The 13,371-nt window shown below is 39.5% G+C and overlaps 1 protein-coding gene across 6 annotated transcripts in view; it reads left to right on the forward strand.

Annotated features, from left to right (window-relative positions):
* The window catches only part of TLK2 (tousled like kinase 2), a 52,650-nt gene that overhangs the window by 5,447 nt on the left and 33,832 nt on the right, over nt 1-13,371 (forward strand). For 3 of the 6 annotated variants that reach the window (XM_037886860.2, XM_037886861.2, XM_037886863.2), the window contains exons 3-6: nt 6,607-6,678; nt 9,101-9,170; nt 10,340-10,383; nt 11,695-11,790. In XM_037886860.2, the coding sequence (XP_037742788.1) occupies nt 6,607-6,678; nt 9,101-9,170; nt 10,340-10,383; nt 11,695-11,790 (282 nt within the window). Of the gene's footprint in view, nt 1-4,070; nt 4,196-6,606; nt 6,679-9,100; nt 9,171-10,339; nt 10,384-11,694; nt 11,791-13,371 lie in introns of those variants that run through there. The other 3 variants (XM_037886862.2, XM_043536839.1, XM_043536840.1) reach the window with 2 other exon arrangements.

The following is a 13,371-nucleotide window of genomic DNA, read 5'->3' on the forward strand; positions in this document are numbered from 1 at the left end:
TCTTCATTACCTTCCTTTATCTCACTGTTGGTAAGATGCAAAGTGGGATGATTCCAAAGGATTTGCACCATTTCAAGGTATTTGTACGAGATATGAAGAGGGATAGCTAGTTGGGGGTGAGAAAGTGAACATACACTCCTGCCTTCATCATTCAGGCTAAATCAGGACGGATCATTACTGTAACATGCCTGTCATCCACCAGCCTGCTATTGGGAACCAATGTCCACAAGTTAAACGTGTCCCGGTTCGCTTTGTTGCAGCTGTGCAGATTCACTCTCTGTTAGAAAAAAAAATTCTAAATTTAAAAACTGCAATACTTCAAGACAGCACTGACCCTCTTTATTTGGCTATAGTAATTATCTAGGTCCAAATGTGTACACTAGAATTCAAGAAGCATTGGTCTCTGTCTGTCACTACTGTCTTTGAATTTGTATGTAGGATACAATAAAGAGGGACATGGAAACAAATACAGCCTGAATAGTGTTTGTGTTGCAGGATATCTAGATAAAAAAAGAAAGTATATTGTTTCCATAAAAACAAAAATATTTTTCAACCTGTTTTTGCTTTGTGAACCCTGTGTCTATCCAGAATTGCGTTTCCTTTATCACCGAAATAAACTAGACCTCTCAGTTTTAGTTGCAAAGTTACCAGGTAGAGGACTGAAAGTTGAATGGCTGCATTTTTTCCTCAGAGGGAAATAATGCTATCCCAAAAAGTTATCTACCATGTAATTAATGCAAACATTCATAGAGTAGGAGTTCTGAGTTATATAAATGGATTCATCGGCTAGCAAAGGAAGTGCCTAGGGTACTTTGTCTCCTTTTTACCCTGAAAACTTGATAATTATTTGGATGGATTTGAAATAAATAATAAGCATATATAGCTACTAAAGCACAGAAATGGAAGTCAGATCTGGGTTCTACTTCAGCTCTGTCTCTGACTCAGTGTGACCTTTAGGTAAGTCACTTGACCTGTTTCTGCCTCAACTTTTCCCATGCATAAAATGAGAATACAACCTTCATTGCTGGGAGGTAGTGATTGAATTAATCAGTGCTTGTAAAGCACTCTGAAATTTGTAGATGAAAGCTGCCATAAAAGTGTGCAAAGCATTAGCATATGTCTATGCTACGGACACTATGCTGAGGTTTTCCTGTCGCAGGAACCCCAACAGTGTAGGAGCAACGTTAGCTCAGTTGACGGAAGCACTCTTCTGTTGACATAGCTGCGTCTACACCAGTGGTTCTCAACCCGCAGCCCTATCAGCACACAGCTGCGGCCCATGTGACATCCTCAGAGCCATACAGGTAGTATACATATTGTGTGGATGCGGCCTGCGTAACACAAAGAGAGCTGCATACACGACCCAGAGTGGTACATAGGTTGAGAACCACTGCTCTACACTGAGGGTTATGTCAGCATAACTATGTCAGTCAGGGGTATGGTTTTATCACACCCTTAGCAATGTAGCTATGACAACAGAACTTTCAAGTGTAGACCAAACCTGAGAGATGGAAAACCAGGCAACTAATGAAAAGTGAGTCAAAGTTGTAAACTTACGTACCTCTCAAACGCAGCGGAGGTGACCTATAGAAACTTTGTTGGTAGCATATTTATCTTTTTAACTGGATGTTTGGAAAGGTCCAGATTTAACCAGTATTACAGAAGTTTCAAATATCACTTGCGTGTGAAGGATGTCTTTCTTATATAGAGATAAATAAAGCATGAAATAAGGAAGAATATTTGTGAAACATGTTTCATCTTAGGGCTGGGCTACTTACTAACTAGCACAAAAGTAATTAGATCAGCTGTAATTCACACCTTTTATTAAACATCAGGGGGTAGCCTTGTTAGTCTGTATCCACAAAAACAACAAGGAGTCCGGTGGCACCTTAAAGACTAACAGATTTATTTGGGCATAAACCCACTTCATTGGATGCATGGAGTGAAAATTACAGATGCAGGCATTATTATACTGACACATGAAGAGAAGGGAGTTACCTCACAAGTCGCACCTTTTGGTTATCTTGGTTCAAATGTGTGTAAGTGACCCTAACTTGCAGTGGAATTGGAAAGGATCAATTGTTTGCATTTAAAACTGAGAGAACAATTTTATATAGCCCCTTCGCTTCTCTGTGGACTTGCAGATGTGGAAATTGCACAGGTTTGCGTCACCCGAGAAGGATCATCCTGGTTCGGTCTAATCAAGTGTGCTTCTGCAGTTGAGTTGACAGGAGGTTTTAGCAGAGGTTGCTATTCAAAATTATTCTGTGACTCCCTGTAGATTTCATGTTACCTTTCACCATGAGGAATGCATCCACTACATTCAAGCAGATGGTAAATGTAGTACAAATAACTTTGGGCTAGTTCACTGTGGTTGAGATTGATGAGAACCATCTAAACCAAGTTGTGAGAGGATCACATATAGTGTGTTGCAAATTGTTGTTTGATGTCCACTTGGAGGTGGCTGAGGTAATACATTTATTTCACATTGGGGAATGGATAGACTTAAGCTGGAGCCAGACAAGGTGGATGCTGTTAAGCTAGTCCACTTCACTAAACAATGTCAGATGAGGGCTTTCCTAAGGGGAGTGGGTTACTTCCATCGTAATGTAAGCAAATACAGCTTGACTGCGACCCTTCCCATGGTTCTTACAAAAAAGAAAATGACTGACAAGCGTGTGTGAGTTGCCAAATGTGAGCAGGCTTTCAAAACCCTTAAGGAAGATTCTTGCAGGTCAGTAGTGCTTTTGCAGCTAAATTACAATATGAAGATTGTTGTGTGCAGATACTTCAGACGTGGGCCTTGGAGCAGCACTGTCAGGTGAATCACAAGTGGGAAAGAACACCCTGCTTTTATATCATCAGGAAATTGCTTCCTCGGGAAGCAATGAATGCCGTTATGGAGAATTGCCTTGTCATTGGGTAGGCCTTCCAAAAACTCTTTTTATTTAAATGGCGTATACTTCAAGATGGTGACTGACCCCCTATTTCCTTGCACTGGTTACACTAAATGAGTAGACTTAAGGCAAAACTTCTCCAGTGGAGTATTCTCTTGAAACAATACTCTTAAATTAGTCATCTGTAACACAGCCAAAAATGCAGTTCCGTTGGACTTCCTAGTAGCAAGGAAGATCCTGGGCAAACGTCTCCTGATCCAAAAGTGACAGGAAGGAATTGGCAAGTTCCTTCTTGAGGGTTAATTGACTCTACAATACATTGTCACCAGACTTTTATTTTGTTTTATATACTCTATGCCAAGTGTTGTTTCCCTGCTTTCTTTGATAAGGTCTTCTATCTTCTTTGGATTAATTCTGTACCTAATTTTAGTATATTTTTTAATTTTAAACAGTCACAGGATGAGTGGAAATTAAGTGCTGTACATTTGCTCTTATGTCAGACACATAGAGCTAAATAGGAAAAAACAGGAATGAATATAGGAGTTGGAACTACATATAGTTAGAATGGGGGGAAAAATCTAATATGTACAGACTCTTACTGATTATCTAAACCTGTTGCTATAAGTAGGTTTGGTAAGCACTTGATTTCTTGTGTCACCAGGAAGATTAGTGGGTGTCTGATTAGATGACTTGGGGAAACTCAAGTAGCATTGTGAGAAGAGATTTAGCTGAGAACTTCACGATGTTCTTAGGCTTTCTGGGTCATCAGAAATCTTCACCACTCCTGTTTAGCATGTATTCTAGTGGTCAGAAAAGGCAATGTGCTGTAACAGAAGACTGGGAGTCAGGAAACCTGTGTTCTATTCCAGAGTCCTTTGCTGACTTGCCTTGTGATACATAAACCAGTTGTTTAACTTCAGTTCCTTGTCTATAAACTATGGTTAAAGCTTTGCAAAGTATTTTGAGGACCTAAGATAAAAGGTACTATATAAACCACTAGAGGAGGGTTTCGCTGAGGAACACTTTTGTAGAGACAGGCTTCGATACATAATCTTGTTCCCTGTTAATCATTGTTCATCTTCTAGGGCTGCATTTTAAATACAGTGTATCTTGCTATTCATGTAGAACTGGAGCCTGAGTGTTCTTTGATTTTGGCCGTGGTATGGGATAGAAGAATGGACTACTTGTTCATTCTCTCTTTCCCTGGATGATATTGGTGTTGGAGGCATGAGGATATTTGTCTCTTGTGATTTCCAAGAGGAGTGCTGCTTTGAGAGAAGCCTCATAAAGAAATTAAGGTAAAACTAAATTCGGTACTGCATTCTGAATTCCGTCCTTCAAGAAACTGATTAGAATTGAATAACTATTTTGTTGATTTGTGAAGCAGACTCAATTCCAGCTTGCTCTTCCATAGCTGTACCTAGACCTTAATTAGACCTGCCATGTTCAGATGCAGAATACTTATTTCTGGTGATGGTGTCAAAGGTCAGAACAACACTGCATGACTTTCAGATTCCATGTTGAGTTTTCAGGGTGAGCAGTTAGGAAAACAACTTTGTTAACTCAAACTGAATAGTGCTGGTCTATGTACATCATTGAGGATAATTACACATCTGACATTTCTAGAGACCCTTTTCTGACTGCCCACAGCCTACATCATATTATCCCTCTGGGCTTTCCTAGTATACAAGTCAGTGGGATGAAATGTAGAACCTCCTTCAACAAATGAAATATCCTCCTGCAGCGTGCCTTGAAAAGCTCAAATGTGGCATTTTAGGAGCAGCTGTTTTCTGTTGCTTAATCTCCATGAGTGAAATGGAGGCAGTGAGATTGTGGAAAGAGTGGGAAGAACGTTCACTTTCATCTTCATAATATTAGAAACCTTTAATGTGTCTGAGGCAGGGCACAAATCTGAGACACTTCTGTACCTAATAAGCTTTATTAAGGTGTAGAAGCAAAGCTTTAACATTGTACCAAATGCTGATGTCTTGTTGAGGTTCAGGTTCGTAAAAGGAAATGATGGATTTTAGAGAACATCATTTGTGAAGTTTATAAACAAGCTTTTTTACATGGGCAAAGAGATTAACCTTTGGTCACTACTTGCCATAAGTGCCATATTAAGTTTTACAGCCACATGAAGGCTGTGTCTGTATCTAAGGTTAGCATTGGCACTTCTGTTAAATCCTGTTGTCAGGGGTTTATCACTTGGTCGTTTTAAAAAATGCACCCAGGTGGTAATTGGAGTACAAGTCTGTCAAGAACAACTTACTGTGAATAAATGTTTAAAACCAGTTAGATTTTAAATTGTCATGTGTTTTGGGGGGGAAGGGAGGAATCCATTTTTTTTTTTTAAAGCTTGAAACCATTTTTTATGCTGATAAATGGTTTTGGGGAGGAAGTAAAGGGCCTTATTTTGAGCTTTTGGGTTCTGACTGGGATGTATCACAACCTTAACTTTATTTAAACATAGTGCTGCTAGTACTCCTGGAATATTCTGTATGTAAAGCTAAGGTGGGGGGAAGGGTTTCCTCACAAATCTGGCTGGGTCATGCTGTTATTTCAGCACAGTCTCCATTTCACTCATATGGAGAATTAACTTGGTATAATAATGAACTACTATGATGGTGCCTCTTCTGTGATGGCGTATCAAAGCTCTTGTTTTTGGGTGCCTCACAAGTAGAGCAGATATAGCTCTTACACCAAGGGAGGAGGTTTCTCTTGGCCAGACAGTGAGGCTTATTCTTTCAGTGAGCAATGAGGTGGTGGTAACGTTGAAATCTACAGTGCTGCCTTTACACTGTTCCGGTTGGAAAATATGCTTAGTGTTGATTGCCCTTTCTACTTGCTAATTAAAATCATCTTGTATCTTAAGCCTTTATATGCTGTTGCAACCCAACCCACCATCCTCCAGATTTAAGGGGTGAAAAGGAGTAAAAACAAAACCAAAAACCCCACTGGAGGAGTGGTTTTGTCCTGTCACTCCTCAGTAAAGATTTTGGATCGTTAACTATGAATCTTGATTTTTATATCTTTGGAAAGATAGCCTAACTAATTTTCAACTAATTATTTGTGTGAGGGTATTACACCAAACTGCAACAGTAAATTTGCACTCCAGTTTCCTTTTAGATTGGATTTACTGCAGCCTTTGGACCAGATTTACAAAGGTATTTAGATGCCTGATGTTGCAGATAGACCACTAATTGGCTTAGGCACTTTTGCAAATCCCACTAGGTGACTATCAGCATCTTTTGGTGCCTAAATACCTTTGTAAGTCTGGCCCAAAGTCTGCTTTCGGACACTAACTTTTGGTGTGATGGGAGCAAACGTCTCTAGTTTAGGGTCAGTCAAGGATGACTGAAATAGTCTAGCAAGAGAAGTTCCCTGAAATCTCAACCAGTACCACTAACACATGACAGCAGTAATAGCCAGCTTGCCAAATGGAAAATACCTTTAAATTCTTAGTGCTGGGTCAAGCAGATGCTTGCAGGAAGAGCTGCTTTGCTTTACTATTCAGCAATTCAAAATGTTTTCTTTCACAAGCTAATTGTTTTAGACCTTTACTAATGTTACCAGGGTTGTTAGAATGTGATGTTACAAATGGGCATGAGAATGTCATTGCAAAGTGTTTTAAAGGCTGAGCTGAAACTAAGACATGTCCACAGCTTTCTTGCCTTATATGAAAACTTTGTTTGTGTTTTTCCACCTATAGGGTCCATTAAATAGCGAGTCTTCCAATCAGAGCTTGTGCAGCGTGGGCTCTCTGAGCGATAAAGAATTGGAGGTAAGCAGCCACTGTTCCTAATAGTCATCAGTTATAGGTTAAACGTGAACGGGCTAACAAAGCCCAGAATGAATTACATGAGCTGGAGATGAAGATTTCCGAGTTCAGGGCTTTTGTGTGGAACAGGTTACTAGAAGAGTCTAGACTGAGTCCAAGTTGTATGGACATTAGAGCATCCTGCAAGGCCCAGCTAGTTAAGGTTTTCTCATCATAACAGGTGCTTTTCTTTATTAAAGATAAAGGAGGGTGGTTTTACTGCAGTTAGAATGGTGGTTTGTGAAACTAAGCCCTCAATTGCTGTTTTCAGTACTTGGTAGCTGTTTTCAGTTGCAGTTTTGGGCAGACCAAAATAAAAGGGAATCTGCTTGGAAAAGTCCAAGTCTTTACCCACCCTCCTTCGCACTTTATGTGCGTGTGAAGTTTTAGAAATATGTACAAGAAGATAAGGATTTATATAAACTGACGTACAATGAAAAGGAAATAAGGCATGGTAGTATTACATGCTTCCTCTTGGTTACTTTCAGTATATTTGGATTAAGAACTTCAAAAAACCAGCTAAAACAACGAAGTTGAACTGCAGTTACTTTTTAATTTAAATTAAGATTGCCAGTTAGTAGTGCAGGATCTAAATTTAAATAGTTTGTTTAAACCCACGATAAGATAACTTCCTACTTCACTTACCAGCCAAGTGCTGAGTTTTGGATTATATTTCCCCTTTAATACATTACAGTACAGGTATCAAGTTTCTGATGCAGTCAGTACTGTAGGAATACACAGTATCTCGAACTCTGGACTTGACAGGTAAGTAAATTAGGAAATGGTCTTCAATTATTTGAAGATCATGAGTATTAAATATCTACATATTTTTGTTTTGCTCTGGCTTTACAGTCTACTTCTAGTGAGTTTCACTTAGATTAACTAAGGCGATCCAGTTGTCTGCCACTCTTCACTTTTCAGTCTGTGGTGTTTTAGCAGTGGATAGGTGATCTTATATATCCTTGTGCAATTGGGTGAATGCGAATGACTACTTAAAATTGAATTTGGTAATTTAAGGATAATAAGCTAAAATACACTTGCATTCTCCTGTTGTCTTATTGACACTGTTATAGAGCCTTTGGAATCACTATTGCACTAGGGTATTTGTGAAATGCTCCTGTCAGCAGTGGAGCGTAGAGTCCTTTGACTTTGTATTGAGTCAGCAGTTTCTTGTACCAATATTGTATCTACATAGTGGCCAGTATCAAAATGTTGTCAGTGAGGATCTGTTCATTGTACTGATGTTATCATTCTATAAAGTAGCACACAGGTACAATAGCTACTCTTCGTGTGTTGTTGTTTTTTTTTAAAGCACCAAACCACCGTTTCTGCCCTCCCACCCCAAACAAAACCAAACATCTCCATTAGGGACTGCTGGGCTGGCATGTTATGGCCTCCTCCATTCCCGTGGATCTTAGGTTTAACTTCTGGCTGTGTTAGCTTCATTCCTTTATCTCTTCAAAGTGGGTAGGTTGGTTTCTGTGTTTATTGTGTGGACATCAGTTGCTAAGAACCATGAATCTTAAGTTTGCCACAAAAGTTTTGGCCAAGATTTCCCTACCCTTTATTGTGCAATGGGCACTGTGGCTTTCCTCCTCTGTAGTTCAGTGGTGGCTGACATGATGTGTAAACATATAGCCTGGAAAAATTTTGGGCCCCTTTGGGATAAAATGTATGTGATAGAAATGACCAGTTTTTTATCTGAAGCAACTTTGATAGGCTTTTTCTAATACATAGAACTTCAAGTTGTGTTTCCTTGTGTCTCACTTTGTTGTGAAGTCCTGCTGAAGGAACACTTCACATCTGAAACACTTCACATAATGTGTAAATGATTTTCCATGTAACTTATTCAAGACAGCACCTAGGTACTAAGAGCACTAGAAATCAGTTGTTGAATGGGCTGCAGTCAGTTGGGTGGGATTTTCAAAAAGTGCTAAAGTGACTTAGGAGCATACGTCCTATTGAAAGGCAAAGTAAACAGCCTGGGCCCAATTCCCAACTGTCCTGCATTTTATGTAGCCATTTAGAATAGTGAAAAGTGGGTGTTAGACAGCGTTGTTCTGATTTGATTGAATTTTATGCTCCATCTGCAGCAGACTAAAAGACTACATGATGTACAGGGCAATGGAGAATCAGTCCTACTATGTCTAAGATAGAAAATAATCTTTCCCTGTTCCCACCCCCTTCTGATTTCTGACATGTTCTCTTATCTTTGCTGTGCATAGGTCTGAAGGTAGTCTCTCTCTAAGTACTGAGTGCAAAAACTAATGCACTTGGGAACTGGAACGACCATTGGGGACCTGCAGCCTATTTATTTAGTATTTTGGTCATTTTTTAAATTCTGGAATAACAGCAGAAATGTTAATTTTGAAGTATTTTTTAACAGACTCCTGAGAAGAAACAGAATGACCAGCGGAACAGGAAAAGAAAAGCAGAAGCATATGAGACCAGTCAAGGTAACCCATTCTTCTGACCCTTCACAGGATTTCTGACCAGCTGATAATTGGCCTCACTTTTTAAAGAGTCGTGGTGTCTAAGGAGAGTAATGGTTCATCTCAGGGGTGTGTCAGGCAGCTTATTAGGAATTTATTTGAAGTACTTGCAGTGATCGTGTAGTACTCCTTTGGGAGTCGTTGTTTCCATTGTAAGAAAAACATTCAGTCCTACAACAACTTACTGCAACATTTGTGTTTACTTCTAAACTCTAGAATTCTTATTGGAGATTTATGATGGGGCCACCTTGCACAAGGAGAGACTGGATGTGGGTCCTCATATGGGTTATGTGAATATCCTGTGCTTAGTCACATGGGAACGGTCTGCAGCTGAAAACTCTCTCATTTTTGCTGTGCTTCGAAAAGCTTTCGTTCATTTTCTACATCTTGTTCCATGTAACATTGGAAACCTACTTTAACAACCAGCTAGAGAACAAGTTGTACTCAAAAGTATAAAACAGCAAATGTCGTCTTAAAGAAAAGAGAGAGAGTCTGATTTCAGTCCGAGCTCTCACGCTCCTCTTAGTGGGTGAACATTAGGAGGATGGAAGGAATAGTTATTCTGGAAATAGGAATCTGCTCCTACAACAAAATAACAGATTCTATGGATAGTAGACTGTACCTATAGTGTTTGGAAAGAGAGGTGGAACAACAGTTAATCTATAATGAATCCGTATTAAATCACCATTATCTCTCTAGCTCTCATAGAATGATTGTGGGAGGCTTAATGTACTCATAGTGAGTACAGTAAATTATGTAAAGGCAAAAGTAGATTGTGTATAGTAACCTTTATTATGCTGTTACCTTCAAGGAAGCTTTGAGAGATCCACATTGCACACTGTGAGAGCAAATATTTCCCTTGTTGTTTGCAAAGAAACAAATGTCATCTAATTGGGTCTATGTCAATTTTGGAATTAGTCAAACTGTCAACTCTCCTAATTTAAAAAAAAAAAAAGTGTAGGGATTCTAATCCTGGAACTAACTATTGCTGGGTAGAAGCTCCTCTTCTGTAGTAGGTGCTGTAAGAAGCACCTAAGGGTACATCTTTATTTACGGGAATAGGTTCTCAAAATGGCATCAGATGTTTACATTTACAAATCAAGTTTTGCCTTCCTTCTCTGTTTCCCTTTCAGGAAAAGGCACGCCTAGGGGACATAAAATTAGTGATTATTTTGAGGTAAGCCTACTTAAAATTGAATTTTCAGAGAAATCTGTTCTTAAATCCTTGTTTGAGGTATCTTTTTTTTTTTTTTTTAAATGGAAAACTACACTGTAACTTAAGTTACTCTCACCACTGCATTAAATCATAGCTTTTGATGTAAGTCATTCACTGTATCAATCTGATAGGCTTATGAGTTTGATTAGGGCAAAATATTTGAATCTTGTTTCTAAATTAAGCTAATTTCTATTTCTTTAATTTAAACAGTTGACTGACCAAATGTTATAAATAGCAATCACTTAAAACCGTTTTGAAGCTGACTTCTATTGGGATCTGAACCTTGCCTCATGAGACTGAGCCCCCTTTTGGCAAGCACGCTGCAGTTGTATTAAAAGCCCCAGTCCTGCAAAGGGGTCCGCCAATAGAGTCCCATTAACTTAAGTAGGACAGATCCTGTTCAGAGTTAAGCAGGATCTTAAGTCTTTTCAGGATCAAGACTAAGAAGTTAGCCCCACTGAGAGACCAGCTCCAAGCACAGAATGGAGATATCAAAACAGTGATGGGTACCTCTAAAAACTTTAAGAAAACTCATTTAATATATATTCTTGGCACTTTTTTTCTTTCCAAGCATGTACAAACTAGAACTTGTTACTTTTTTCATCCCTAACAACTTGTTCTTCACTTTATTCTGAGTAGTTAGTTGGCTTGGAGTTAGCAGTGCTTTTGCTAGCACCTCTTCCTTACTGTCTTCAGACATTGCTGAGTTAAAGCATGGCACAGTCCATAGTACAGGAACATAGGAACTTCCATACCAGATCAGACCAGTGTTCCAGCGAATCTGATACCCTGTTCCTGACTGCAAGAGATGATTCAGAGCAAGGCGTATATCTTCTTCTCCCCAGCCCCGCACACACATGCGTGTGTACAGAGTGCACAATTAGACATACCTGCCATGGGGAAGATCTTCCTAAACCTGGATTGTTAGAAGTTGACTTATCCTGAACCATATGCCTTGATTTAAAATAAGAAATTATATCTAATGTAGCTGTGGATATTTAACCATTGAAAGCATTCACAATCCCCTCTTGGTATTATGGGCATAACAGATAGTTTGTGCTCATTTTCTTTTGTAAATGGCCAAACCTCAGTCAGTGAATTTTTTATTTTTTGTTGTCTTCAGTGTCCACTAAAACAGGTTGCTAGGGCTTATAGGGAAGGTCTTTATACTTTAAGAAAAATATGCAGCTTCTATCTCCTCCCTCCACCCCAAATCTTGCTTAAGCATAGTATCTTTATGAAGTGATTGATCATATGTATCTTTTTGGTCAGTTTGCTGGGGGAAGTGGTCCAGGAACCAGTCCTGGCAGAAGCGTGCCACCTGTCGCCCGATCCTCGCCACAGCATTCCTTATCCAATCCCTTACCAGTAAGTATTCCCTCTGAGGAAGGTGCTAAATGATGCAGTGGATATGCCCCAGACAGGAGATTTTTTTCTGAACAAATAGGGCAGAATGTTACCACAGTTACTGAAAGGGACTTGGATTTTGTTTAGTCTCTGAATTAGATTCAGTGATCCTTCAGTCTATACAGAGCTAATAAACTGGATCATAGCTGTAAAACCAGCTGTCCAGGGCCTGATGTGGGCATGTTTGTTTCCAAGGAGCTAGTCCAATCTTAAACAGTTTATCTTACATACTTCAAACCCCAGATGCCATTTCTTGATACAGTATAGACGAGTTCTGTCTTAAAAGGTTGTGGATTGGCCTATGTTCCTAGTAGTAGAAAAAGTAAAAACTAACATTTTCCATTCTGTCATTCTGATTACTCTGCTTGTCTGTTGCATCCCTCTTCCTGCACAGTTTTGTCTTGTCTATTTCGATTGTGAGATTTTTCCAGAGAAGGGCCTGGCTTTCAGTGTCTGCATGGTGCCTAGCTTAGTGTTATCTTGCTCTTCGCTGGGGTTCATAGAGCTGCTGAAATATAAATACATCCTTGTTAGTGCTGAAAAATATTTTATTCCACACTGATTTTTCAGATGCTTGTAGCTTTTGGGGGTAATCAGTAAAAGCTTTCCAATGTGTGTGCATGCCCATTCCCCGACTTCTTTCACTGAGAATTTCATTGTGCCATTTGGTCCCTTTTGTAAGGTTCAAATGTGAAGAGAACCAATATTTTAAAAAACTTTAAAGATATTTCAGAAGCTGCTTTTCTGTTATGATCATGTAAGTACCGTTTAAAAACCACCCTTTGAATATGGCCTGGACCTAATCCTCAATTTTTCTTGAGCATTAGGAGAACAGTGTGGCAGTTTGGAGTCTTTTCTGGAGCATAGTATACTGACAGTAAACCAGGTACAATGAAGCAAATGAGCTTTTCTGGCTAGTCTATTTTGAAGTCATTTGCATACCTCCTAAACTCATATTTGTCTAAATCCCAATGCTGAGTGCTCTGGGACCGTGCATTGTACCCTGCAGAGTGCCACAAGAGAGAGAGATTGGCCCTCAGAGTCCATCATTCATCACTGAATGAAACCCTTCCAGTGCGGCCTTAAAGTTAATGGGGAATTAAAACATAACAGCACCTCCCTTCTTTAAAAAGAAAAGTTAAATGCAAAAACCGCTTAATGACACCTCATGGAAGACAGTTTACATGCACAACATTCAAGACAATTCTTCCCAGAATCTGGGATCCTGTGGTAAGTGCATAAGGGGCAGTCATTCCTTGAGTGCATTTTTTTGCATTTTAATATATTGAGTATATAGAAACCTGGAAAGAACCCGTCCCATGCAGTCAAAACTGATGTCACAGGCAGCATCAGCTAAGTCCATTGTCTTTTTTTTTACAAAGGTGCTTGTCATGAGTCTGTTGGCAGAGCACCCTCTTCAGGAGCTATGTGGGGAGCACAAGCATGCATGTCTAATTGTCCCACACCCATGCGCACTGCAAGGTGTGTCAGTTTAGCAGGGCTGGCTGGTGCTCAGGCCTCTGACTGAGGCTGCTTGGCTAT

The sequence above is a fragment of the Chelonia mydas genome, chromosome 27 (genome assembly GCF_015237465.2).
Source record: "Chelonia mydas isolate rCheMyd1 chromosome 27, rCheMyd1.pri.v2, whole genome shotgun sequence".
Lineage (NCBI taxonomy): Eukaryota > Metazoa > Chordata > Testudines > Cheloniidae > Chelonia > Chelonia mydas.